Raw genomic sequence first — 25850 nt, 5'->3', positions numbered from 1 at the left:
GCACTGAAACACAAACAAGGCTCTTGGGTTCTGCTAGCAACTGACACCAGCATGCTTTTGCCACATGGACTGTTGGGTGACATAACTCAGATCATCACCTTTGCTTTATACAGAGTTGCAACACTAATGGATGCTTTGAGAGAGATCTTCATGACTGCCTTAAAACAGATCCAAGAGAGTCAGGATCCATTCATCCTTATGCAGTGGATAAAAGTCTTTCTAAAGTTTAGGAGGGCTTGCACCCAGTGAAACTCTGTCTCTTTATTCAGACTGACTTACAGGCTTGGAATTTCAGTATGTTTTTAAGATGTATACGGGGTAATGACATTTTGACGGTTGATTTGATGGTCTATAAGAAAGCACCAGGATGGGTTAAGGCAAACAAATGAGCCTACCCTTTATGACCTCTGAGTGTAAAAATAGATTGTTCCACTCACTTGTAGGGAATAGAGACGTCTTAAACAGAACAGTGACTAAAGTGCTCCTCTCTATGTGGGTTAGGTTCCTGAAAAAATGTGGTGTGAGTTCTCCTTATCTAGGCAGCCAACTCATGGTGCCCTGGATGATCTCTTGATGCCTGCCTGTTTGAGTTGTGTCTAATTTGCATGAGATGCTCACAGACTAGGGACTAGCCCTTGCCTGACCTTTTTTTCCCTCAGGCTGACTCAGTGTCTTTCTAGCCACTGAGTAAATGCAGAGTCACTTAACAGCCCAAAGAGCAAAGAAAAATTATTGAGGTCTAAATTGCACAATGTGAGCACCAGCAAAGGGTGTGTCTTTACTCGCTGAGATCTTGAATGAGAAACATCAGTGTTGGAGATGTTCTAACTAAATATCCAAATTCATCTGGGGCTGTTGAAGACGAATGCTGGACAACTTGCCTTCTCTTTAGTCCCACATCTGGAAAGGCTGTGGGACACAGCTCAAGCCTCTGTGTAGTAGAGGCAGAATAATTCATGCAACAGGGTTCAGGGTTTCACTTTGGTGAGGAGGCTGCAAGGTAAGACTCTTGAGTGCTTTGTGGACCTGCTCCCAGACCTCCTGGATGTTAGAAGCTCCCACTTTATGCTCACAAATGGCACACCTAAGGATGATGTGGATGTTGCCCTGTTCTGCAATTCTCTAAGGTCATTCAGGCAGCACAGCGCTGTGATGCAGAAGATATGTGTATATGTAATGCTTACCTGTACTGCATATAAGATGTATGATAAACATATCATTGCAAGATATTTTGAAGAGATTTTCTGTATTCTTGTATACTATTTATCTTGCATTTGTGTGAAATGATATGAGCAGGAAGAGCACTGCGAACCTCATTTTTAAAACACTATCTACAAAATACTGTCTGCTATTGTTCATAGAGCTACACAATGAGTTACATATTTAACCACTTGTCTTATCATTTTATTATTTGCAAAAAAAAGTCTGTTTTTCTCTTTTACAGAAAGCAGGATGGTTCTTAAAGAAAATATCTCAGAATACCAACCAAAATTAATAAAGAAGATGATGCTTACTTTTTCCTGGATTCTAGCATTGTATGGAACAGAAGTTAGAGGGATTAATTTGCCAGGTAAGAAATCCACTTTGGTGGGTTTTGGTGGTCGTACTACTTGCTGAAAACTTAGAGAAGCAGATCTACTTCTTGCCACGACTTCATGAGATGTAAAGGAGAATTTCTGGTAACCTAATGGAAAATATTAGTGGTTTTTGTGACTCCTTGAAGTCTCCAGCAGCTGGTCCAACCATGGGGAAAGTGGAAAACAAGGCTGGGTGAGATCAATATATCAGAGCTTTCCATTAATCTGTCTATCTGAAAGAACTTAGTTAATTCCAGTTGCAGAGAAACCAAAACTGCAAAGGATTTCCCACTGGGGCATGTGAGAAACCAAACAGTTCATGTGTTCCCTTCTACTGATATGAAATCCTGTCACCCTTCTTTCAGGGGTTACTACATCCATTCTACCAGGAGGTTGGTCAGCCTTTTGAGAATTTGGGGTTGGGATGTGTGACCACAGCAATCAGAATCTGAAAATTCATTTCATTTAGACATAGCAACTGAAATGTACGAGGGCAAAGATTTGAAAGCAATGAGATGATAATGAAATGTTTGTCAGTCTTACTTTAATTAGGGAGTGAGGCAGGCAGGCTCTACTTCTTCAGGTTTATCTCACTCCCTTCTCCATTAATATGAGGGAAGCTAGAAGAGCTACACTTTTTTTTCTACAGAGCAGAGGAGGTTTAACAGATTAGCATCCACATGAAAATCTTTGGTTCACTAAAAATCTTAAGCTATTTTCATGTTAAGCATTTTGAAAAAAATGTTTTGAAAAAAACATTTGGCAACAACTTTTGAACAAGTCTTTGAGAACTTTGATCAATTCCATGTTTAAGAAAATTATTTGGTCAAAGTTGGTCATTAGTCCGAAAGTCACATGAAAAAAAAAATATTAGCATGAAGAAAGGGAAAACTGTATTTTTTTCAGTATTCTCATTTTTTTTTTTTTTTTTTTTTTTTTTTAGACATGACTGCTGTGTGTGCTTTTCAGGTGGTACTGATATTATATTTTCCTACTTTTCAGGATGTTCCTATGTAAAGCCTCAAGTACGGTATCGTGCAATTAGTGATGAAGAGTTTGTTTTACAATGTGCTTTGCCACATAAAGATGCTACCAACATTTATAACAACTCAGCTCTAAAGCAACATGAGGTGAAATGGTTCTGGTGTCAGAAAGACAAAGGACATCTTAAAGCTGTTGAGGAAAGCTCTGATGTTACTCTGCAAGGGGATGCACTTTGGTTTAAACCAGTAAGGGAGAATGCTTCTGGAATCTACATCTGTATGATACAGTATGTAATGGGGAAAAGGGCTTATATTTCTAGGTAAGAATTGATGTATTTATTTTGCTTTTATATTAAAAGTTTAACTTTTTTTTCTGTATCACTCAGTGAAAAAATCCCGTGTCTCAAAATTGTTCTGGAGGTTCAGACAAAGGCAGAGGCAAAATGTGCAGGCTATGGTACAAACACACTGCATCTTCTTGCTGGCAATGGGAATTCAATAGCTTGTCCTGGGACAAAATGCTACAGCCATATAGATAAAGTGGATGTAAGATGGTACAAGGTAAGAGTCAGTCCTTTAAGTATTCAGAAGCACAGTGGAAGTACAGAATTCCGCATAGTTTCTTTTCAACTAATTGTAGTAATTGAGAATAAAAATTGGTTATTTACAAAATTGACACTGCTGAAATTTAAAATTTTAAAGTTCCGTTTTGATTTTAAATTCTGAAAATATCAAAAGTATGAAAGAAAAAATTGGCTATGTTAGAAATAAATTTATTTTAATATTAATATTTCAAATTGTTCTTTCCAAGAATCTGTTTCTAATGAGGCACCATCCCACAGAGAAATTACTGATTTAGTCTTTTTCAAATGACTGCTAAATTGCCTTCAAGCTAAAATTTATCCCTACTTTGTCTGTAATAATTGTAATATGCTATAGAATCATAGGGTCACAGTATCACCAAGGTTGGAAAAGACCTACAAGATCATCCAGTCCAACCATCCACCTATCACCAATAGTTTTCATTAAGGTGAAATAATACTACAGTCACTAGTAGTTACTATACTTACTAATAGTTCCATCTAAGCTTGTACTATATAAGCAAACAAAAATAACTGAAAATTCAACTGTTCATTTTACTACTTGGTACTATTTACAGTATTTATTCATCAAGCAAAATGATCATCCAGTCAAAGTTACTCTTCATTTACTTCCAAGCTTTATATGAGGTATGTCTTTACCTCATTTTGCAAAAAGTTTTTGTTTTCAGTGAAAAGATTTTGGCTTAACCCTACTGTTACTGTCACGGCAATTCCATCCAAATATCTTATAATGTAGTTTAACAGCAGCAGTAACAACTACAATTAGAATACATTTAATTATTTGATACTATTTTATTGTTGTTAGGATGGCCGTCAGATAGAATACAGGAAAACCAGGAAAAGCCTAAAGTTTGTGGATAATGAAATCTACTTGAAAACAACTTATGTTCAAGATGCTGGAATATACATATGTGATTACACCATATTTGACAACACTACTCAATGGACAATGAGAACAGCAGTTACAGTAGAAGTCGTTGGTGAGTAATATTTTAACTGTTATAAAATACTTCAAAAATATGTTTTCCCTGTTCTTTAGTACTCTATTAATATATTTTGTTCAGGATTTTGTTCTGAAAAATTATTAACTAGACTAGTTACACTTTCACTAAAATTCACTTCCAAGTATTCTGAGGACATCTCTGGGCAGTGTCTAGGACCTTCAGTGTTTAGTAATAAATTCAGTAATACCATAGATGTCAAGATCTTATTCTGCCTTGATTCCTAACAACGGGAATCAAATCTACACAAGGTTTTAAATCACTTAATCTGAGAGTAGAATTCATGAAACCACTGCTGGTGCCAATGTTCTCCATGCACTATATGTGCAGTGTTAGAAAGATATTTGAATACCAAGAGGGAAGAATGCTAATCTTGCTTGGCAGATGTGGAGTATAATGCTGTATCTCATTCCTACACGTATCCTGAAGTGGTGGCTTGAGTTAAAGTATGAGTTAAAGAATTCCCTTCTACAGTTGGATGACATGGAGTTTTCTTCTGTAATGCATGAGATCTTCATTTTTTCACTTAAAGATGGTGATGTGACGTTTTGTATCAGAGGAAATACGGGACCTGAGAGCAATCTAACAACAAAACAACAAAGCTCTTTGTTTTTGCATGCTATCTGGGGACAGCATCACTGCCTGTATGACCTGTTCTTTCAGGCCTTGTCTTCTAGGCTGGAACACCAGCAATGTAACACAGCTGCATCTATTTTGTGTTCAGAAGTAGAGGGGATTGCAGCTTTCTCTGCTTCAGCGTAGTTCAAAGTTAAAAAAAATATAAAATAGTGTTTGTGCGGCAACATTTCAACATTTCCTGTAGTATGGGATTTCCCAAGAATATCAGAGCCGTGCATTTTAGGCCCTTCATGCCACGTTCTCACAGCCTGGGTACCTGTTTATCACACTGCACAAACTAGGGGTCATTATCCTTGCTCTTTGTCAACTCCTGCTTAGAAAAAATTCTAACAACGTAGTATATTAATGCACGTACTTGTGTTGTGTATTTAAAGTGTGAATAAGGAGTTAGTGCATGCTTAGTGGATGCGGAATGGAGCTTGGCAGGGAACTTGTATGAGGATTGGATACCACAGGGGATTTTGTAAAGGGGATCCTTGTTTCTGAATCCTAAATTACCTCAGGTGCAGTGCTGATGCTGAGCTCCCCAGTTCAACTACTGACAGCAGTTTAAGTATCTACAAAAGTTTTGTAGAGAAAGCTTTCATACTGTGAATTCTCAGACAGCTTAACAACCATAAATCATCCTCTTGGACTGTAATGTCAAAATTCCACCTAACATCAAGAGAAAGATATACCTTTGAAATATTTTCTCTGGTCTTTGGTCTTTGACAATAGCACTTATTAATAGCAGTCCTGTTAATTGCAGCAAAAAACACTATCCATCCACCAAACATTTTGCATCCCAGTGGTGTGGCGATTCTTGAAGCAGAACTTGGTAAGTTTATTCTTTCTCTGATAGTGAAAGAAAATGTTCAAATGAGCTAATTGTAGATGATGATAAACCTTGATAAAATAAAACAGCTTTGCTCTCTTGGAGCTTTGCTCTCCAGAGAATTTTCTATAATTTTTTTTCTTAATTAATGTATTAGTGAATATTAAAATAAACATTATATATTACATGTATCGCAGTCTACTAAAGGGAAAAACAGTCCAGTGACCTTCATTCATGCTCTTCCTGTATTAATTTGTTTCAGGAAAACCCCTTGAACTGGAATGCCGTGTACAGTTTGGGTTTGAAAGAGGTACTCAGAAAAGAGTAATATGGAAAAGAGACAATGAAAATATAAATGAGAAATTGAACCAGGAAACAAGGTAAGAAAGCAATGCAATAGTAGTGTTACTATGCTGTTGGCAACTGTAAAAATCCTTCCACAAGAACTTTACTTAATATGTAATTTCACTGAAGGGAGCTCAGAACCATCTGTCCTTCAACATGTTATTGTGCCTGTCCATGTGTACATTTACATACAGAAGCACATTTTCAGAATATGATATGGCTATAAATTCAAGAATTCAGTATTTTCTGTGTAGTCTTAACTCTTTCTTCCCAAAGCTTTATCTCACAGGGAGTTTCAGCATGAGTGGTGCTTGGCCCCGTGTGCCTGCATCAGCTGTGTGCCTGTGTGCTCTCTGTTGTGCCTTGCTGACAATTCACTCCATCTCTATGAAAATTGTCTCTAAGTGGGGAATTAACTGGATCCAGTGAAACAGTACTGTATACCAGTTCTTTGTGACATAGAACTGTGTGCCTCAAAAATTGGGCTGTTTTTATTGAGTTATGTGCATTAGGTCAGACTGTGGGCACTCAGAATTGAATTTCAGGACCCTGCAAGTCTTCCCTGGCAAGAATTAACTGGACTCCACAGGGAAGTGACATACAGGGGAAAGGTTTCCTGTGACCTTAAAGAATGGAATAGAATAGAACAGAACAGAACAGAACAGAATATTTAATTAGAAGGGACTTTCAAAGACCAATGAGTCCAAACTGCCTGACCACATCAGGATTATCCAAAAATGAAAAGATGTTATTGAGGGCATTATCCAAATGCCTCTTGAACACTAGCAGGCATGAGGCATGAACCACCTCTCTAGGAAGCGTGTTCCAGTGTTTGAACTCTCACAGTAAAGAAATTGTTCCTAATGCCCAGCCTGATACCCCCCTGGTGCAGCTCTGTGCCGTTTCCCTTCTGCCGTCAGTTGTCAAGAGCAGAGCCCCAGGCCTCCCTCTGCTTCCCCTCCTCGGGGTGCTGCAGGGAGCAATGAGGTCAATTCTTGGCCTTCTTCTCTCCAAAATACACAGCCCAGTGCCCTCAGCCTCTCCTCACAGGACATGCCCTCAGCCCTGCCATCAGCTTTGATGTCCTCCTCTGGGTCATTTCAAGGATATTAACATTAATAGCATACAATAAACAAGATGAGGCTGCACCAACCCTAATATGGAACAGGAGAATCACTTCTTATTACTGGCTGGCTATACTGTACCTAATGTATGCCAAAATACAATTTACTCTCTTGGCTACCAGTGAAGGCTGCTGACTCATGTTGAGCGTGCTGTCAGCTGAGATGACTTGAATTGTCTCCATGCCTCCCTTTCCTTCCTGCATTTTCCTGTCTTATTCAGTTATACAGTGTCCAACTTGGGCAAGAAATCTATGCAATACAAGCATTTCTTTTACTGCTCAGTTCTGAGTCATAGAATCATAGAATGGTTTGGGTTGAAAAGACCTTTAAGACCATCTAGTACCAGCCACCCTGCTATAAACCATTCTCAACAGAACTTTAGCACATGTTGAATCCTAAAATTAAATGCCCATATTCATGCCCACGACTCTTGGGTTAGTGGAGGTACCTCATTGTCACATTGGCACACTGGCCAGCAGTGACATGACATGAGGCATACTTGAGATGACCCACAGACACATGTACTATGGCTTCCAAAGAGAAACACTGAGACTCAGAAGCACTGGGTATTCCTAGGAGTGCCCAAAAGGCACTTTTGCCACCATTTCGTTTTCTGTTCTTCAGTTCCTCATTTTTGTTTTATTCTATTTGCCTGTCCTGTCCTTGGGACTTGTATCCCTCGGAAAGAGATGGTGCTTTTCCATCTTTTTTCTCAGCTTGTTGTCTCTCAGGGCTCCTTTTTGAAGCTTAATTTCTCTACATTTGTCCTGCGGGGGGTGTTCAAAGTCTTAGGAAAATTCAAATAATCTTACTGAAGTAAAAAAGACCTACATATTTAAAGCTAAGCAAGAGATTAATTATTTTGCTGAGTTGATGAAATAAGAATAAACTTTTCAGTCTGCAAACCTTTGCTGTCATTATATTCTTATGATGCAAATAAAACACAAATGGAGGCTCCAAACCAGAGTTATGCATCTCTGTTAAAACTTCAATTTAAATGTTCAGAATTTGCTAAGATCTTCTTTCTCTGTATTTGAGATGTTTGGGGATTGTATGAATGAGCTGCAAAGGAGTCACGCAAATATGTACTTTTTCTTTTTAGTGTTTGTCCAAGATGTTTAAAGGGACATGTGCTTCGTCATGTTGCTAAACTGAAAGAAGTTACTGAGAAGGACCTAAGAAGCAACTTCATCTGCTTTGCTCAAAATTCTGTGGGGAATGCTACTGCTGTGATCCAACTGAAAAAAAAACAGAGAGGTAAGAACAGATGGAGGACTGCTTGCCCTTAAAGATTTGCATGGGATGTTTCTGTTTTCCCAATCCTTAGCATGTATGTTTATGCTGTACCTGATATGAATATGGCAGCCTTTCAAGCAAAGGCCAAAAAGAGAATCAGTGTGGAAATTAAACCATTCTCTCATTTGAACCATAGCTCGCAGTGGACATTCATCACTAGGATGGCACAGGAAGTCTCCAGCAGGGTTCTGTGTGCAGCTATGTGTATATTTTCCATTTTAAGCAGTTTTTGTTTTCAGTCCCACTGAGTGTACGATAGACCATTTTCTCTATACCTTTCATCTCAAATTGGCTTTTCGTACTAACAGGGAGATACAGTTCAAGCACTATTCCTCATAGTAGACTGAAACACTGTGCTGAAATTTGCAGATAAATGAATTCCTGTCTTCTCTAAAGCTTGCTAGAAGGGAAGGAATGAAGATTGTGAGCTTCTTTTGTGAATTGAGCTTTTTATCTAAGTTGGAAAGTCTGACTTATGATAAACCCTTTTCTTTCTACAGTGTTTTTCTTGTACATACTGTGCAGTGCCATTTCTATTCTTTTTGCATTTCTTTTGTGCACTGCCTTTATTTATCAGCACTGGATTGAAATAGTGCTGATGTACCGAAGCTATGTGGCCCACAATGAAACTACAGAAGGTAAGAAATATGGTATAAAATTACTATTCTTCACTTTTATCCTATTGTCTTTTGTTCTCTGAGTTAATCTGGTGTGGGCTAACCCATTAATTCAATTCTCTTAATAACCCTGTTCTGCAGCTCCGAAAAGGACCTGAGGGTCCCGATGGACACCAGGTTGAACATGAGTCAACTATGTGCCCTAGCTGCTAAGAATGCTTAGTATTCTTGGCTGCATTCAGCAAAGTATTGCCAGCTGATCTTTCTGCTGGCAAGAGGTGATCTTTCTGCTTCAGTCAGCTTTGGTGAAGCCTCACTTGGAGCACTGTGTCCAGTTCTGGCCTTCCCAGTATGAGGGACATGGATGTACTGGAGAGAGTCCAATGGAGGGTCACAAAGATGATCAAAAGAGTAGGTTTTCCTCTGAGGAGGGACTGAGAGGTCTGGACCTGTTCAGCCTGGATAAGAGGCAATTCAGGGCGATCTAGTCAATGTGTACAAATACTTGAGAATAGGGTGTACAAAAGTTGAAGCTAGTCTCTTTTCAGTGGAGTCCAGTGCCAGGACAAGAGGCTATGGGCACAAACTGAAGCACAGGGGGTTCCCTCTGAACACAGGGCAACACTTCTGTACTGTGCAGGTAACAGAGCACTGGCACAGGCTGCCCAGAGTCTGTGGGGTCTCCTCCTTGGAGATGGAGCCAACAGCTGCCTGGCCACAAACCTGGGCACCCTGTTCTGGGTGGCCCTGCTGAGCAGGGCCAGAGGGACACAGAGGGCCCTGCCAGCATCAGCCATCCTGTGGTTATGTGAAATAAGATAATGAGGAACACAAGCTTAGTGCGCTTTGAGGCAGTTTTTGCTTTCTGGAAGTTACGTTGACTATCACGATTTTACATCAGTGATCAACTTTTTCAAATTTCAAGTCTCTGTAGCAGCATTGCCACATCATCTCAGCTAAAATGGGCCTCCGACATATTAGGTAGCAAAAAATGTATCAGAAATCACAGTGCCTACTTCAGTGAATTTAGCATTTAATTTTCTCTAGTGGATTTAAATAAATCTGATAGAAATTACCCAAGGAAATTTTTATAAAAATCCTTGAGTCTTGATGCATCTTGAGATATATAATATATGAGTTTACTTTCGTGTTTCCATAGGTGTATTTCAATTATGTGTGAGTACCAAATACATTTATCTATGTATCTATTAATACATAAATGGTGAAGCAATTCTGCCTTTTCGGAAAGTATTGTTGTAAGCTCTAGGACATCTGTCAAAAGTTATTTGGGAAATCACTTAAAATTTCCCCTCTGCTTGGTAGCAGATTGCTTTAAGAACCTCTGGAAAGTCCCCTTCGACCTTACAATATTTGTCAGCAGGACAGAGACAGGCCTGGCAAGATTTGTACATTGAAGTTTAAGACCCTTTTGTATCTCATGCGTCTTCTGTCCTACTCCTTGACTCCAGTGTACTGCATGTGCACAACCCCATTTATGGCATGGGGGGCATGAAGTGTGCAGACTAGATATGCCTATTCAGCAGGTTTTATGCCTGAAGATGACTCACCCCAAAGATGTTCTCACCTCATATGGATGTCTATCAATTTACTTGAGATTTGAAACGGCTTGCTCATAAAGCAAAAAAGCAAAAATTTGATGTCATTTTGCCATTTCTTCCTTTCCATCATTCCTTCTCTCCCACTCCTATTAGCACAGCATTAGAAAATTGAAGAACCACAGAAGCTGGTAGGGACCCTGGAAGTCATTTAATTCAAGTTACTGCTGAAAGCAGAGCCAGCCTAGATTGGATGGTTTTGGACCTTGTTCATCCAAGTTTTGCATGCCTCAGGAGATAGACAATTCACAACATCTCAGAACAACCTGTTCCAGTGCTTGACCATTTTTGCAGTGATAAGTTTTTTTACTAACTTCTAATGGGGATTTTAATTATTGCTGCTTGTATTCGTAGCCTTCTCTGCTATCACTCTGGGCCTCAGAGAAATCTCTCTCCATCATCTCTGTACCCGTTCAATAGTTAGCTAAAAACAGCAGTAAGCTCATTCTTTATCTCACACCTTTCTAACCCTTGATCTTCCTCCATAGCTAATTAAGATACACTTCTTAAAAATCTTGCCTCTCCCACAGGGAGAAAGAAACAGTGAAGAAGCTGGGGAATTAACGTTTATAGACAAATTTTACAGTAACTTTGCTTAACTAACATCATTTCCAACATTTTGAGCATCTGAAACATATGTCCCCAAAGTTTCTCAGGCTGTACTGAGAAACTCTCCTGTACTGTTTCCTGTTCTGGAAAAAATATCCTAATTGTGCTAACTATGTATGCATTTTTTAAATTGTTTTTGCAGTAGTGATGCTAAAAAGAAAAGCAACAACAACAACAACAAAAACCGTTATGTATTTATCAATGGTGGTTGTCTAATAAGATTGCAGTGACCTCTATGGGTGAAATGAGGAAAATATCTGGCTTGTTTTGCAAAGAATTTATTGTCATTTAAAAGTGGCGTTCAAAGAATCTTTAGATCAGGGTGTAGCTGGACATTTCAGCTAAACCAATCTAGTGATCCACTGCCCCACCTCCAAGCCATGTGTGTTTGCTGTTGCTGATTCACTCTTTTGGGCCTACATTGGCTCAAGTTAGCAGTAAAATAGCCCAGCAGAAGGTAATAGATAACTAGAGAGCTAGTTCTGTGGTACGAACTTCTGTTACCACAAGAGTTTCAACACTCTTACAAGGAAATGGCAGAAGTGTATGGCCAGGAGCACTGGGGATAGTCTCAGCCTCTAAGCTGAATTTTCCAATTTTCACGCCCATGTTTTCTTTTGATAATATACTTTCTGTTATCTGCTAGTTATGAATGTAGTTGTTCAACCCCAACTCATGCGGGTCATTAATTTTCCACATGCATTTCCTTTGCTCCCAGGGTTCCATATGATTTCTTCTGATCCTTATGATCCTAATCTAACACCTAGGGTTAGAAATCACAATGTTAGCATTGAGAGATAAGATTCAATGCTATTACCTATGTGACTGTGCAGGGATTAGATGTCTCAGTTCCTGTTCTGTGAAATGAGATCAACATGGTGAAATCTAGAGAGCTTTTCAGCTCATTCTGCAGAAACACCCCATGGAATATGAATCAGCTGATTAAATAAAGATATCTGCTGTCATTTGACTTGCCTGAGAATATCCTACTATTCCAAAATATTTGGGTCTCCAATAGCGCCTATGTAAAATTTGGCAATCTCATCAACCAGCCTCAGGGCATCTCAAATAGCATTAGGAGCATTCATATTCATATTGCACTGAGATCAATGTGCCTTTTGCATCATGAGCAATTTCTTACGTTCTCTTTCATCTTCCCTCAAGTGCAGCTCATATTTCATTTAGCAAATAGGTTTCTTTTGTTTTGTTGATAGGAATGGGTAAAATCTGGGGCATTAGTACCAGAATGTTTCAGAGCTGAGAGTTCTTTATGTATTCAGCAGTAGCACTTTGCAAACATTCTTTAAATGCGACTGGAGCAAAGTTCAGGAGCTGGATAGTACTCTGTTTCTGAGCTCATATTTGAATCAGATTTAATCTTTGCCACTTCCGCCCTTCTCTCTGATTAGAAATAGCAGTGTATGAAAAGAGCATATCTTTCACAACAGCTAACATCCAGGGACATTGTTCCTCCCAGCTTTTTAAAGTAAAATTCACTATATTTATAAAGCAGATTGGGCATTTGTGACTATCTTTGGACTCAGCATTTGGGTGAATGACAAAAAAGGTTGGGAATCATTTCCTAGAGCATAGAATTTTCCTGGGAGGTGCCAGATCTCCCACTGGTTAAAATTGGCACATAGATGTAAAAATACAAAAAAAAAAAAAAAAGTGCCTAATTTAAACTTTCTTGCATTGGTCATCTGCAATGTCCTCATTTACTTTGGTAGCATATGTCTACAGAGAAGAAAATGGAGAGACAAACTTGGCTTTGTGTAACTGAACTGCTGTTCTTCATGACTGCTTTATAAGTTTCAGTTTGTGTTGGGTCTGCTTAAATAGGTAGCAAATGTATAGAACATAAATGGAATTATTGCATTAAGTAAGAAGCTGAATACTTCAGACACCTGTTAATGTATGCTGTGTTACTTATATATATATATTTATTTCTTTCAGATGGCAAAGAATTTGATGCCTTTGTATCCTATGCAAAAACAGACTCTTCTGAAAGTAACTCTGCTTTTATTAGCGAGGAAAAATTTGCCCTGGAGATCCTTCCAGACATGCTTGAAAACAAATACGGATACAAGTTATGCATTCTTGAAAGAGATATTCTTCCAGGAGGAGGTAAGGTTCCTGTGGTTGGCAGAAGGTCTTCAGTTCCTTGTAATATTATTTTCTTTCCTAAAACCTTATGCACTAGTTCAACAAATGGTATGCTTTGGCACAGGAGTTTCTGCTCATATCTTGCCATGTTTGGTCTTTTTACCTGGTCTCTGCAACCAAGGAATGTGTATATTTGAGTGTGGTTGTTGAGGAGGCTCTGGGCAGCCTGATCTAGTAGTTGGCAACCCTGCACATAGCAGGGGATTTGAAACTAGATAGTCATTATGATCCTTTTCAACCCATTCCATTCCTTTCCTTTCCATTCTATAAGGTACTTGGCTGAGACAAAGCTTCTCATCCAAGAATTTATTCACAGGCAGACTCTGTTCTGAAAAATGAATACCCTGAATTTTTCATTAGTTACTTTCTGACTCACCTTGGTCAGTGCCACTAGCAATAACTGGAAGTCCTGAGTACCTCTCCCTGGGAGAGACAGACAAATCCAAGTGTCCTTTGATAACTTGCTTGAATGTGCTGTGGTTGTGATCTCAGCTGTGCCCTTCACCTTTTGAGCATCCAGTTATGTTCTCAAAGCTGCATAAAAATGGCAATGATACCCTCTGATCATGAACGGTTTTAAGGTTAATGCGGTTGCTCAGCACTTCTATTTCTGGTTTTCTATGTATTTCTGTATTTCTGTATTTCTGGTGATTATCCATTCTTAAATGAACTGATTTGGATAAAAAGTCCAATACACTTCACAATAACAATTGTAATTTCTTCTCCAGCATACACAGATGAAGTTGTTACAGCTATTAAACAAAGTAGAAGAACAATCATTATTCTGAGCCCAGCCTATGTCAGCGGACCAAACATCTTTGAACTGCAGGCAGCAGTGAACTGTGCACTGGAAGACAAAAAAATCAAATTGGTTTTAATAAAGTTCCAAGCTTTCCAGGAGCCAGAGACCTTGCCTCCAGTAGTTAAGAAGGCTCTTCGAATTTTACCAGTCATTACCTGGAAGCCTTCCATTTCTACTGCTCCAAACAAAAAGTTCTGGAAATACATGCACTACCACATGCCCGTGAATACCACTAAGGTGTTGCGAAATTGCAGCCTAAAGGGCTTTTTCCAAAGGTTATTCAGCCTGGTACATCGATAGCACAAATTTCACAGAGGAATGACTGCTATCTCAGGAGTTAATGGATTTAAACTTTTTTTTTTTTTTTTTTTTTTTTTTACATCAGCAGACTACTCTGGACTGTCACTTGAGCCAGCAATATCTCACTCTAGAACTCTGAGAAGGGCTGCAGTGCAAACATGCACACAGCAAAACTATGTGGCACTTCTCACACATGTATATGTAAGCTATCTTTAGTAAGTTATTATTAGGATATTTATTATGTTGTTTTGCAATGATGTTGAGACATGCAAATGTTCTTCTCTTTCCGTTGTTTTTCTGTTGAAGCATTTTCATACTTTTTTTTCCCTAGAAAAAAGATTAAAAAAAGAATTCCTGAGAAATCTTGTAGTTTAATTTTCTGCGCAGTTCTGCAGGACAAATCCAAGCTCTATATGTGAGTTACCTCTTCCTTGGAGAATACCAAGGATGAAAGCTCTAGGATGCTCCCACATCTAGGTATGCTGAAGGATTTGAGACAAGGAGGAATGCTGTGTCAGGGCTGATCCCAGGAACGACTATCCTTCATGAAGTGGGATAAGGCATTTCTACCAGCTCTGAAACATTTTGCACTCAGAAACAATTTGCATTCTGCTGATCCCATGCGGCAAGGGTCACTCATGCGTCCTACCAAAACTGCTGAACATCATGGCACTAAATCCCATGATTTTCACAGCTAGTGGGCTTCCAAGGGCTCTGAAACATCTGTTTTTTTCTTGAAGACCTCTGCCAAAGTTCATACCACTTACCCTCAAAGCAACTTGCAATCTGTGTGTATGGCTATACCTAAGCAAAATGCAGTGGTTCCTGTTCAGAAGAAAATCTTCTTCTGTTGTCTTCTTTTGGACTCCAAGTGGTCAAATCAGATCAGCTGAGATAATCAGCCTTTTTTTTTTTTTTTTTTTTTTTTTTAAATAACGCTTGTTATTATGTGCCAAGTGAAATACATGCCTTTAAAAGAGGTAACAAGTTTCTAAAGGAGAATGTAATTTGCGTGGCCCTCCACCAGATGTCCCAACTGCAAACCCTGCCGATCACGTTTATTTGCACACCGAGTGGTTTTGTTACAAGGTGAGACAGAAGCAGGGAGCAGTGCCAAGAGTGGTACCTGCAGTGCAGCTGCTCTAGGGAGGCAGACAGGGACTGAAGGAAGCAGAAGAAGGCATGGAGCCTGTCCTGCCCATCTGATACTGTTTTCCTATGCTACCCTTACTGCCTGAATAGTGCACATCGGTGATTTTTATAGTTATTAGTGGGAAAAATATCAGAGAGGCTGGAAAAATAATGTGTCCGGAAAGCTCGTTACTTTTCAGCAGAGTGATGCTGTGTCTGGGGTTTATCTGGGTCTGAGGAACCTGCAGAACTGGTATCTTCATATAAACTTCAGCTTCATCTGTAATACGAGGAGCAGTGCAGGTACGTTAGGGCTTTTAAAAGGGCCTCTAATAAGAAACTGAAGGAGTAGTGAGGAAGAAATGACTGTGGCTATGAGCAGTGGGAATTAACAGGTGTGAGTGTTGTGTGCTTTCTTGCACCCCTCTATATGCTCTATAACAGATAGCCACAGCCCTCAACATGGGCTCTCCTGCCTTTGAACATATGAAGATGCTGAGTTACTTGCTGTCACTGTTGACTCTGGCATGCCCTTCTGCTGCTGCTTATTTGGATGAGCCTAGCCTGGGTAGTAGTTTGTTGCCTCACTATGAACATGATCGTGCTGATGCTGTTGACTCTTCACAAAATAAGAGGCTGCAGGTTTTCACAGTGGACTACAACAATGTGCAGATTCCATATGAAGTCACTCTTTGGATACTTCTTGCTTCTCTTGCAAAAATAGGTAAGTGGAAGTGGTGTTTTGGATCCTCCTTTATTGGTAAGAATTTAAAAACATACCGTGTAACCAAGTATCTTGCATAGTCTTTTGTGCTAGGGACTGTTTTTCTGTCCTATCCTGGAAAGAATAGGTCATTATAATGACAATGACAAACTTTCACCTCTTAATGCTTTCAAATTATTGAAATAAGTATATGATTTCTAACTCTCATTTCTCTTGGGCTGTCTATGCTAATGTGTAGCAATGGATATCCTCCTCACACTGCTGTCCATCCTTTGTTCTAATATTCAAATATCTTGCGATGAATATTAAATATCACAAGACTATACAATCTGACACAGCTGTAGAAATCAGGAAAGCAGCTGACTGAAACCTCAGTTGTACTTACTTTGGGAAGGAGGAAAGTAAGAACCCTTCTGTCATGTGAATAATAAGAAGCAATTTCCTATAAACTTATGTTTTAAATGTTTGTTGTTTAATGTTGCTCAGAAAGCAACATCAGAGGAGGGTGGTGAAGCCTGAACGGATACTGGTCATAGGAAAAGCAGCATAAATGCCTATAGAATATACTTCAATACATCTAGCTTCTCCTGGGGCTCAGTGTACATATCTGAAAGAAGAGAGACAACTCTTGGAGAAATAGGGACTGTAATTAATAAAAAAAAAAAATGCTCACCCTGTGTCTTATGCATCTATATGACTGGACTTAAGTTGATTTTGGCTTTTTGGAACTAAAGCAGCAATATGAAATAAATGAAGATGATTGCAGTAACGAAGAGCTACACATAAGTGATTTCCCTGCCCTTTTGAAGTTCAGTGGGATTTTCAGGCACTCCTATAGAATGGGCAGAAGAATGGGAAGAAGAATCCCTTTATTTGATAAAACTGATAGAAGTCTTGAACACGATTTAAAAATGAAATTAAAATTAATTAAATTTATTTTTAATCAAAATAATTAAAATGCGATAGTAGTGTTATGATCATAGCATACTTTAAGGTAAAAATAAGTATATTTCCCAAATAAATAATATTAAATTTCAGAAAAACGTGTTTTTGTTTCTTTTACTTTTGAACATGAATAATTCACGCATCACAAAAATGCAAACTTGTCACTGGCTGCTAAAGTTATGAGATGAAATTTCATCTTGCTTTAAGTATGAAAACAGGCCCATTGGATTGCACACAGAAGCACAGAATGGCTGAGGTTGGAGGGTACCTCAGGAGGCCATCTGGTCCAACCACCATTCAACAGAGACACCTAGATCTAGATGACCATTTATGACTGTCTTTGTCTCATTCTCATTCATGTGAACTCTGAACAATTCCTTACATTTTGAGATAAGGCATCTCTTATTCACAATATGACTAATTATGCAATCCCTAATACAGCAACTGGATGAGGCATTATTAGATACTATCTCAGTGTTGGTACCAATACTCATGTCAAATGTGCAGAATTACATAAACCCACAGTAGCAGGGCATCAAGGTAGGTTGGAAGAGATCCATACCCATAACATTTATAAGTTAAATGTAGCTCTTTCTCTCTAAAATGTCCTGGCTGCATCTATATTTTAAAGGGAAGGCACACTGTGGCAGCAAGCTGTGCCCAACTATCCATGCTGCGTCAGTGCAGACGAGCTCTTTCTGAACTTCTGCCCATGTCCGACAGCCTTCTCCCAGGCAGTGTCCAGGCAACCTATGGGTCAGGGTCTGTTCTTGCAGGCAGATCAGATATGTCTGTTTGTTTTCTGGGGCAGAGAAGAGCATCTGGCTGTCTGGATGTAAGCTGAACCTTTTTGATGGGAAATCTCTTTGGACTGCTTCATTTGGTAGTGTAGACTGAACTTTTATTTTTAGCAAGGAGAAAACCTTCCCAGGATCCACTGTTTTCTATTATTTGATGTCAATAGCTCTTTCAACTCAGCTGAAACCACTGTTGTTGTTTTGGTTTTTTTTTCTTTCTTTTTTTTTTTTTTTTCCACGAAACTAGCTCATAAAGTTCTTTACAGAGTACTGTTTACCTTATGTAGAAACTAGAACTCCCAGAAAAGCAAGGTTAGTCAGCTTGTACAAAGCATTATGTGGCCATGCCTTGATTCCTGGTGATAACGAAGCTGCTTTGTATTTTGTGGTGTTCACGAGTATTCACTTGCTCAGCCTGTGGGTCATCTGGTGTCTGGGAAATTATTCAAGGTGTTTCTGGAAGTGGAAGGAGATGGGCAGACCTTAGCATCTGTGCTGCTTGCTCCCTGCTCCCTTGGGCTTATCCTGGTTCCTGGTCAGCCCAAACCCAGGATTGTTTCATTTTGAAGGGAATGGTGCTACTTGTGCATTTACTTTTGTAATAGTAAAACTAGAACCTGACAATATGAAGACTAAGTGTTTGAAGGCAGGTAAAACACATCTGACTTCAGGCTAACTTAAATGTTTTATTAAAGGTTTCCGTCTCTATCACCGATTACCAAGACTCATGCCTGAAAGCTGCATCCTGATTGCCATTGGAGCACTAGTTGGAGCGATCATCTTTGGTACTGACCACAAATCCCCACCGGTGATGAACACAAGTATTTACTTCTTGTATCTCCTTCCACCCATTGTGCTGGAAGAGGGTTATTTCATGCCAACTCGTCCATTCTTTGAAAACCTTGGGTCCATCTTGTGGTGGTCCGTGCTAGGATCTCTGCTGAACTCATTTGGGATTGGCCTCTCCCTCTATGGCATTTGCCAGATTGAAGTCTTTGGTCTGACTGACCTGAACCTGCTGCAGAACCTGCTCTTTGGCAGCATGATCTCAGCTGTGGATCCTGTGGCAGCTCTGGAAGTTTTTGAAGAAGCTTCTGTTAATGAGCAGCTTCACATGATGATTTTTGGAGAATCACTGCTGAATGATGGCATAACTGTGGTGAGTTTCTTTCCAGTCTTCATCTGCTTCTCTTAGGACTCTTTTTGCTTGTAGGGTTATTGGATGCAGGGCATTGGCAACTTTGTGAAGATCTTTGATGCAGTATAATATGCATATTCTACTGGTAACTCACAATTAATTTTGATGTATGTAAAAACTACATCTTATATTAATTCTTTCATAAACATTTCATTTTCAAGCCACTGAAAGAAATATTGTTTCTAGTTAGACATTAAGACAGCACACCCTAATCTTGCATTCACTAAATTGAAAGGATAAGTGAAAGCAGATTTTGCTGATAGGAACACACTCGGTGTTGTGCAAGCAAATAAATAGAAAACTGTACTCCTTTAGGACTGAGAGCAGCAGGGATAGCAATGCAAGAGATCCTCCTTTGTCTTATGCCTTAGAGAGCACTCAGCAAAAAAATGGACAGCCTCTGGTAGCCTTGATCCCTTCCAGGAAATTCTCCAGAGACCTTAGACAGGAATTTCAGAAACCATGAATGATTTTGCTAAACTGTTTCTATTGATAAAATAATTGTCATCAAATAAGTATTCACCTTTCTTGAAAATCTTGTTCCAAGTACTCAAAACAGTGCTTTGCTTTTCATTTTTAAAAAAGAGGGTTTTTTGTGATTTGTATGTTTTTGACAGAGCTCCTTTTCTACTACTTTCCCCATTTTCCCTATGCTTTTACTGAAGTATGGAGCAACTAGAAATTCTAGCTGTGGACTAGTAGAACCCACATGTTTTTCAAACAAGCAGGAAATTCATTAGGCGGGGATCAACAGGAGTGTTTATGTGCTGAAAGTTAAGTACAGGTTAAGGAGTTTTGCTCGATATGATCTTTACAGAATTTAAATCACAGGAATCTAAAACACATAAAAAGTATCGAGATACAGTTATACATTGGGTACAGCAGAACCTGGACTTGTAAAAGCTGTACGGAGTTCACTGCTCAAAGGCTTCATGGGAGAAATACAGCTCATGAGTAATGTTTAGTGGAAAAAGAATGAAATAATTTATTGCAGCCATAGCCCAGTGATCATAAATCCTTCACCTTGGTGAATCAGAGATATAAGGCAAAAGTAGAATTAAGGGACAAATGTTACTTAAACTTGCATACATACTGCTTATGCGTTATAGATGTAACTAACAAAGCACAGTCCATCTATCACTGCCACCTGTCTTTTGGTTCCTTCCAGTGTAGACTTCAGAAAGTAGTATCTGTTCTTCATTCTGGAATAACTTGTTCGGTCTGTTGTCTGCCTGGCTTTCTACCCTGTCTTTCCTTTGTTCCCATCTGTGTTTATGATGTGGGTCCTGAGAATTCATGATGTGAGAATTTATGTGAGCTTTCAGTCAGGATCCTGTTACAGTGTAAATTTATAGTGTCAGAAAGTCTTAAAAAACAGAGGTGTTTAGGTATTCTTATACAGCACAAGGTGTGTTAGCAAAGGAAACAAAAGGGAGGTCTCTCTACATGACTGTGAGGTCCCTTTGCCCCATGCACCTCCTCATTAAATCTCTTAAAGCAGCTACATGGCAATCCATTTGTTGACTTATCTGTTTCATTTCTGTATCAGTCACCTCTCAAGACATTTTCTGGGCATTCAGATTTGCAAAATCTCTATCAAGCCATATGCAGAGAAGTCTAGACTATTTATCATGTTGATGGAGCCCAAATAGATTGCTTTTTCCTCTTTCACACTTCACTTACTATTTTGAAATCTTTTAAACTGTTCTTACATTACCATTTCCTCCTTGTTTCTCTCTTACCAGCTTTATTTGACTTAACATGTCTAAAAGGCAGTACCACCTAGATACAATAAATAAAGCTCAAGGTTGAACAAGTGAAGGACCCTAATTTTGTTGCAAAGGGTTTCAAGTTTCTGTAATTCAATTCCTGCATGTGCCCAGTCCATTTCATCTTGACAGGAGCTGAGCACATGTGCATCAGAAAACTTGATATTTCACCTGTCCACTTCATTTCTGATCTCAGAAACCCTGAGAACACCTGTGTACCATGTCATACTGAAAATGAAGCTGCAGAGACCATTTTCTCTAATGGTGTCCTCTCTTTGTGTGCAGTCACAGAGCTGTTAAAAAATCTCAAGCATGATGGAGATCCAATAAAAATAATTTCTGTTTGAATGAATTTGAGTTTACCTCTCTGATGTCTCTAGGAAAGCTTTGACCATTAGATGTGTTAGGGAGGAGAATGGAGATACTCCACCTGTCATTGAAGTTGACACATTGTGTTTAAAATAAATTAAAATTCATGTGATCTAAAAGAGGAAATAAAGCGTTTTCATGGCTGCCTATGTTAGTAGTTAAGGCAGTCATCTGAAAATCTTTGCTTCCAGAGCTCCTGATGTGAGCACTGTGTGCAGTGTTCGAGTCCTGTCAACTGCTGAAGCAGCAGCCAGAGCAGAGAGCCCAGCACCAGGAGACATGCATGAAAATGTAATGTTTGCTCTTCTTCACCCTGGCTCTATCAGTCATTTAGTGGTACACTGCTACATGGTAGTGTCTCCTCCAAAAAACGCAAAGCATGACATTCACAAAGTTAAGTGAGGGCAACTATCAATCCATGCCTTCTTTGTGAGCGACCCAAGGCATCCTGAGCTGTTCCAAGCTTTTCTGCCATATAAGGAAATATGGTATTTCTTCTGCTAGTAGAAACACCCCAAGTTAACTTTGTCGAACAACTTTTATATGGAGGCTTACTTCTGTGATGCCCAAAGTAAACCGTTGTAAAGAACAGTTTATTCTCACAAAACACACTGCCAGGAGGAAAAAAAAAAAAAAAAAAAAAAAAAAGAAATAATGTCACATTTCAATGATTTTCACTTTTATGCTGATATTTTTTGTGTTTTTGTCTGTCCCCCAGAAATATTATCAATGAGACTCCTGGAGAACAGCCAGTTTGACAGCTCAAGGTCATACACTCCCAGCAGCAATTTAAGATGGGATAGTAGCTGGGGAATAATTATTATCCTAATGAGCTTGATTCTTCTATCTGAAAATATCTACTTTAATCTTCTTAATAGTCTCCTGAAATTAACTGTATGAAGAAGAAAGAACAAAGAAGAACAGATAAGATCAATGACTTTCCTCTGTTTTGATGGAACTAATGCTTTGGTACAACAGCTGCAGTGGACCGGAGTCTTTAGTTGTTCCCAAAATTCTCTTGAAAACTGAAAGATGACTCCCATATACTAGACATTCCCTGTAAATAGATCTGACAGGACTTAATGGTAGTCAACTGTCAGCAGCTTCTAAGAACTTTTTACTACTACCCCATTCTTTCAATTAGTTTTTAAAAGATGGATGAAATTACAACAGAATTGAGATTTTTCAACGTGAACTTCTGCAGAAGAGAACTATTAATAATATGAGCATGTTAAATTTATCTGATCTAGACTACATAAATGGAATCATCTTTTATTTCCTACTTAAGGTTGTGAAGAAGGTTAAGTGGCATTAAATATAAAACATGTGAGAGTACAGAGATTGTGAACTTCCCCTCCCAAACTTCCCCCTACAAAACATGTAGGGATCAGTGTGGGTGGGGCAACTGAGTGTAGCTCTGAAAGAGAGTATTAAAAGTAAAGAGGTTTAGAGTCAGACCGGTGCTTATTTCAGTCAGGCTGGGAAAGTGTCTTTTGGGTATTTCTTTGTGTAAATGCAGTTGTGACAGCCATTCACTCTGGATTATTCAGTGTCAATCAGCATAGACCATAATTATTGTATTAACAAGACAATTCATTAAAACTTTGATTAACTAAGTATTCTACTTTAACACCAATAACAGAACTGTAATAACTGTACTTATCTAGCTAGAAGAAATCCGAATCTGAGGTTGCCATTTATTTCCCCTTCCCTTCCCTTCCCTTCCCTTCCCTTCCCTTCCCTTCCCTTCCCTTCCCTTCCCTTCCCTTCCCTTCCCTTCCCTTCCCTTCCCTTCCCTTCCCTTCCCTTCCCTTCCCTTCCCTTCCCTTCCCTTCCCTTCCCTTCCCTTCCCTTCCCTTCCCTTCCCTTCCCTTCCCTTCCCTTCCCTTCCCTTCCCTTCCCTTCCCTTCCCTTCCCTTCCCTTCCCTTCCCTTCCCTTCCCTTCCCTTCCCTTCCCTTCCCTTCCCTTCCTCCTGCTTCCTTTCCCATTGGAGATGTGATGTTAAGCGATTTTTATGCATCAAGCACTACTGAAGGACATTTGATATTTCAGAGTCCACCCAATGAAGTGTGTTCAATTTACAGATCATACAGACAAGGTAAACAGGATTTATGTAAGAAGTACATTTTGCAGTTTCTGCCCTGCCCCATCATGAGTCAGAAAGAGAATGTGAGAGTGCATGTGGGCATGGTAAGGTACTCAGCTGAGCTTTGAACATCTGATACAAAAACCAAAAAAGCAAGAGTATTTTTCAGGTACATTAATTACATTTGATCCCTGAGAGTTTTACTCTTTTTACATAACCATAAACCTACTCTCCATTTTTTTGCCATTTTCAGAATACTTGGAAAGAACCTAGTTTGGGATGTGTTATGAGCCATCTGAGATTTTAATATTACTTTGCTGATTTGCCTAAAGCAATATCTGGCACACGTACGTGCATAGATACATGTATCAAATGAGTAAGTCTGCAAGCTTCTGAAAGACACCTGGCAGCTATCATCTCCTCATTTTGCACACAGGTGTTATACAACATCTTCATCGCCTTCACCCAGATGCACAAGTACGAAGAGATTGAATCCATTGATATCCTTGCTGGCTTTGCTCGCTTCTTTGTTGTGGGACTGGGTGGCATGCTGTTTGGTGTTGTCTTCGGGTTTGTTTCAGCCCTCATGACTCGATTCACCCACAACGTCTCCGCTATCGAACCCCTGCTGGTCTTCATGTTCAGCTACCTGTCATACTTGTGTGCTGAAATCCTTTACGTCTCAGGTATCTTGGCGTGAGTATTCCTTGTGCCTTTTCAGATGCTCTCTTGGGGAAAGGGGCAATGTTTCATGGAGATGGTTTACTTGAGATTGATGTTGTACTAATATCAACATTTTCAGCCTCAGGCCTACAGTAAACAGCTTCTAAGTGGTCTGTAAGTGCAGTGATAATTAGGAGAAGCAAGCCTACACTCAGTGTAGGCAGAGATGTACTACTGAGGAATAGATATCTGTGCTGACAATTTTTTTTTTATTTTTGCCCCCTGGAAAAAAAAAAATCTTACAAACTGTGAGTATGATGTCTGCTGTTGCCACCAATTGACAGTTTTCTGTTCCACAGAGCATGAGGGAACAGTCTACCTCTGGTAGAACCAGTTCAGTGAGAGAATGGATTCATAATAGACTTGTGTATGTGCCTTTATGCTAAGCATTCAACACTGGATAAGAATAGAGATGAAAAGTAATGAATGGAAATTTAAAAACTTAGGAATGTTAGGGTTATTGCTCTTGTGTATAGTTTTGAAAATCATTTATGACATGATTTATTGGAATTACACTAGGTTTGAGTAGCATTACTGGAAGAAGAGAAAGGAATAGGGGGTAAAAGTGAGAGACATTAGGGTAAGACTTCTCGTAAGGAGATTCGAAGGATTCTGCACCTAACAACTCTTCAGAAGAAGGAAATGTAAAGAACAGGTCATTTGGCAAGGTAGCTAAACCTGTAGCTAATGTGAGATGCTATGGAGATCAGTGATCAGATAGTGGGTGGCTTTGAGCTCATGTGCCAGTGGAGTCTTTGTGGATTTTGGTCTCTTGGAGGACAGGAATCTCCAGAAAGTTGCTTCCTGCTGGGGGCAATTCAGTTGACAAAGGTAATAAATAAAAGTATGTAACTGTTGAGGTATTTACATCTGCTCATTTCTACCTATCAAACTCAGGTTTGGTTAGCTTCAGAGAATGACTGGCTTTGTACTAACTCTGGAAAGCCAGATTAGAATATTATCCATATTAAACAATTATTTAGATAAGAAATGAGTTTCTCTGAGCTATGAGACAAAGGAATTGAGTCTTGGGCTTTGTTTTTTGTCTCCAACATCTTTGCTCTTAGGTATCTGAGATACTTAACCCTAACCCTAAAGTTAGGGGGATGAGCAGGATGAGACCTACTACATAGTGAGCACTAATACCACATGGGCTCTTTCCTACCAGCACTGCCCAGAATACTGCTTCCTTGCCTACCCATTACACTATACTACATACCTCTATATTCTCTTACTTGTGATTTTCATTAGAGCACTGAAGTTATTAGTAATAAAAAATGTTAATATAATTGGGATTTATTATTCTTACTGCTTCATTAAGAAAATTATTGCTTGTTTTGGGATGGGAACTTATTGTCACCCTTCTAAATTACTGAGGAATTCATTCATTTTTCACTTATATCATGAAAGTTGATTATGCATGTATCTCTGAAAGTCAACAATATTAAAATTTAATGCCTAATGACATTGCCTTAGAATGTCCTTGGACCTGCTCAGTTCTACCCAGAATACCCTTGAGATTTCTTCAACAGAAATTAAAAGAACAGAAACTAGATAAAGGCTTATTTAGTGAGCAGTCAATGTTCTCCAAATTTACAAGTTTGGAAAAATATCAT

The 25850-nt window shown here is 39.1% G+C and overlaps 2 protein-coding genes across 2 annotated transcripts in view; both read left to right on the top strand.

Moving 5' to 3' along the window:
* Positions 1 to 1503: 1503 nt before the first annotated feature.
* On the top strand, positions 1504 to 14491 carry IL18RAP (interleukin 18 receptor accessory protein; the record flags this gene model as incomplete). The annotated part of the gene is made up of 10 exons (XM_079543412.1): positions 1504 to 1570; positions 2580 to 2847; positions 2947 to 3121; positions 3968 to 4142; positions 5551 to 5619; positions 5879 to 5996; positions 8188 to 8342; positions 8882 to 9019; positions 13180 to 13350; positions 14118 to 14491. 10 exons carry the CDS (start codon positions 1504 to 1506, stop codon positions 14489 to 14491), a joined length of 1710 nt encoding a protein of 569 aa, XP_079399538.1.
* A 1593-nt stretch (positions 14492 to 16084) lies between these two features.
* SLC9A4 (solute carrier family 9 member A4) overlaps positions 16085 to 25850 on the top strand; it is a gene marked incomplete at both ends in the record, with an annotated part of 30728 nt that continues 20962 nt past the window's right edge. Inside the window, 3 exons of the mRNA XM_079535058.1 lie at positions 16085 to 16346; positions 18784 to 19247; positions 23948 to 24207. Coding sequence (XP_079391184.1) covers positions 16085 to 16346; positions 18784 to 19247; positions 23948 to 24207 — 986 coding nt within the window. The remainder of the gene's footprint in view (positions 16347 to 18783; positions 19248 to 23947; positions 24208 to 25850) is intronic.

The sequence above is a fragment of the Tetrao urogallus genome (genome assembly GCF_951394365.1).
Source record: "Tetrao urogallus genome assembly, chromosome: 1".
NCBI classification, from domain to species: domain Eukaryota; kingdom Metazoa; phylum Chordata; class Aves; order Galliformes; family Phasianidae; genus Tetrao; species Tetrao urogallus.
Note: the sequence above shows the minus strand (reverse complement) of the source record. Positions and strands in the feature narration are given on the sequence as shown.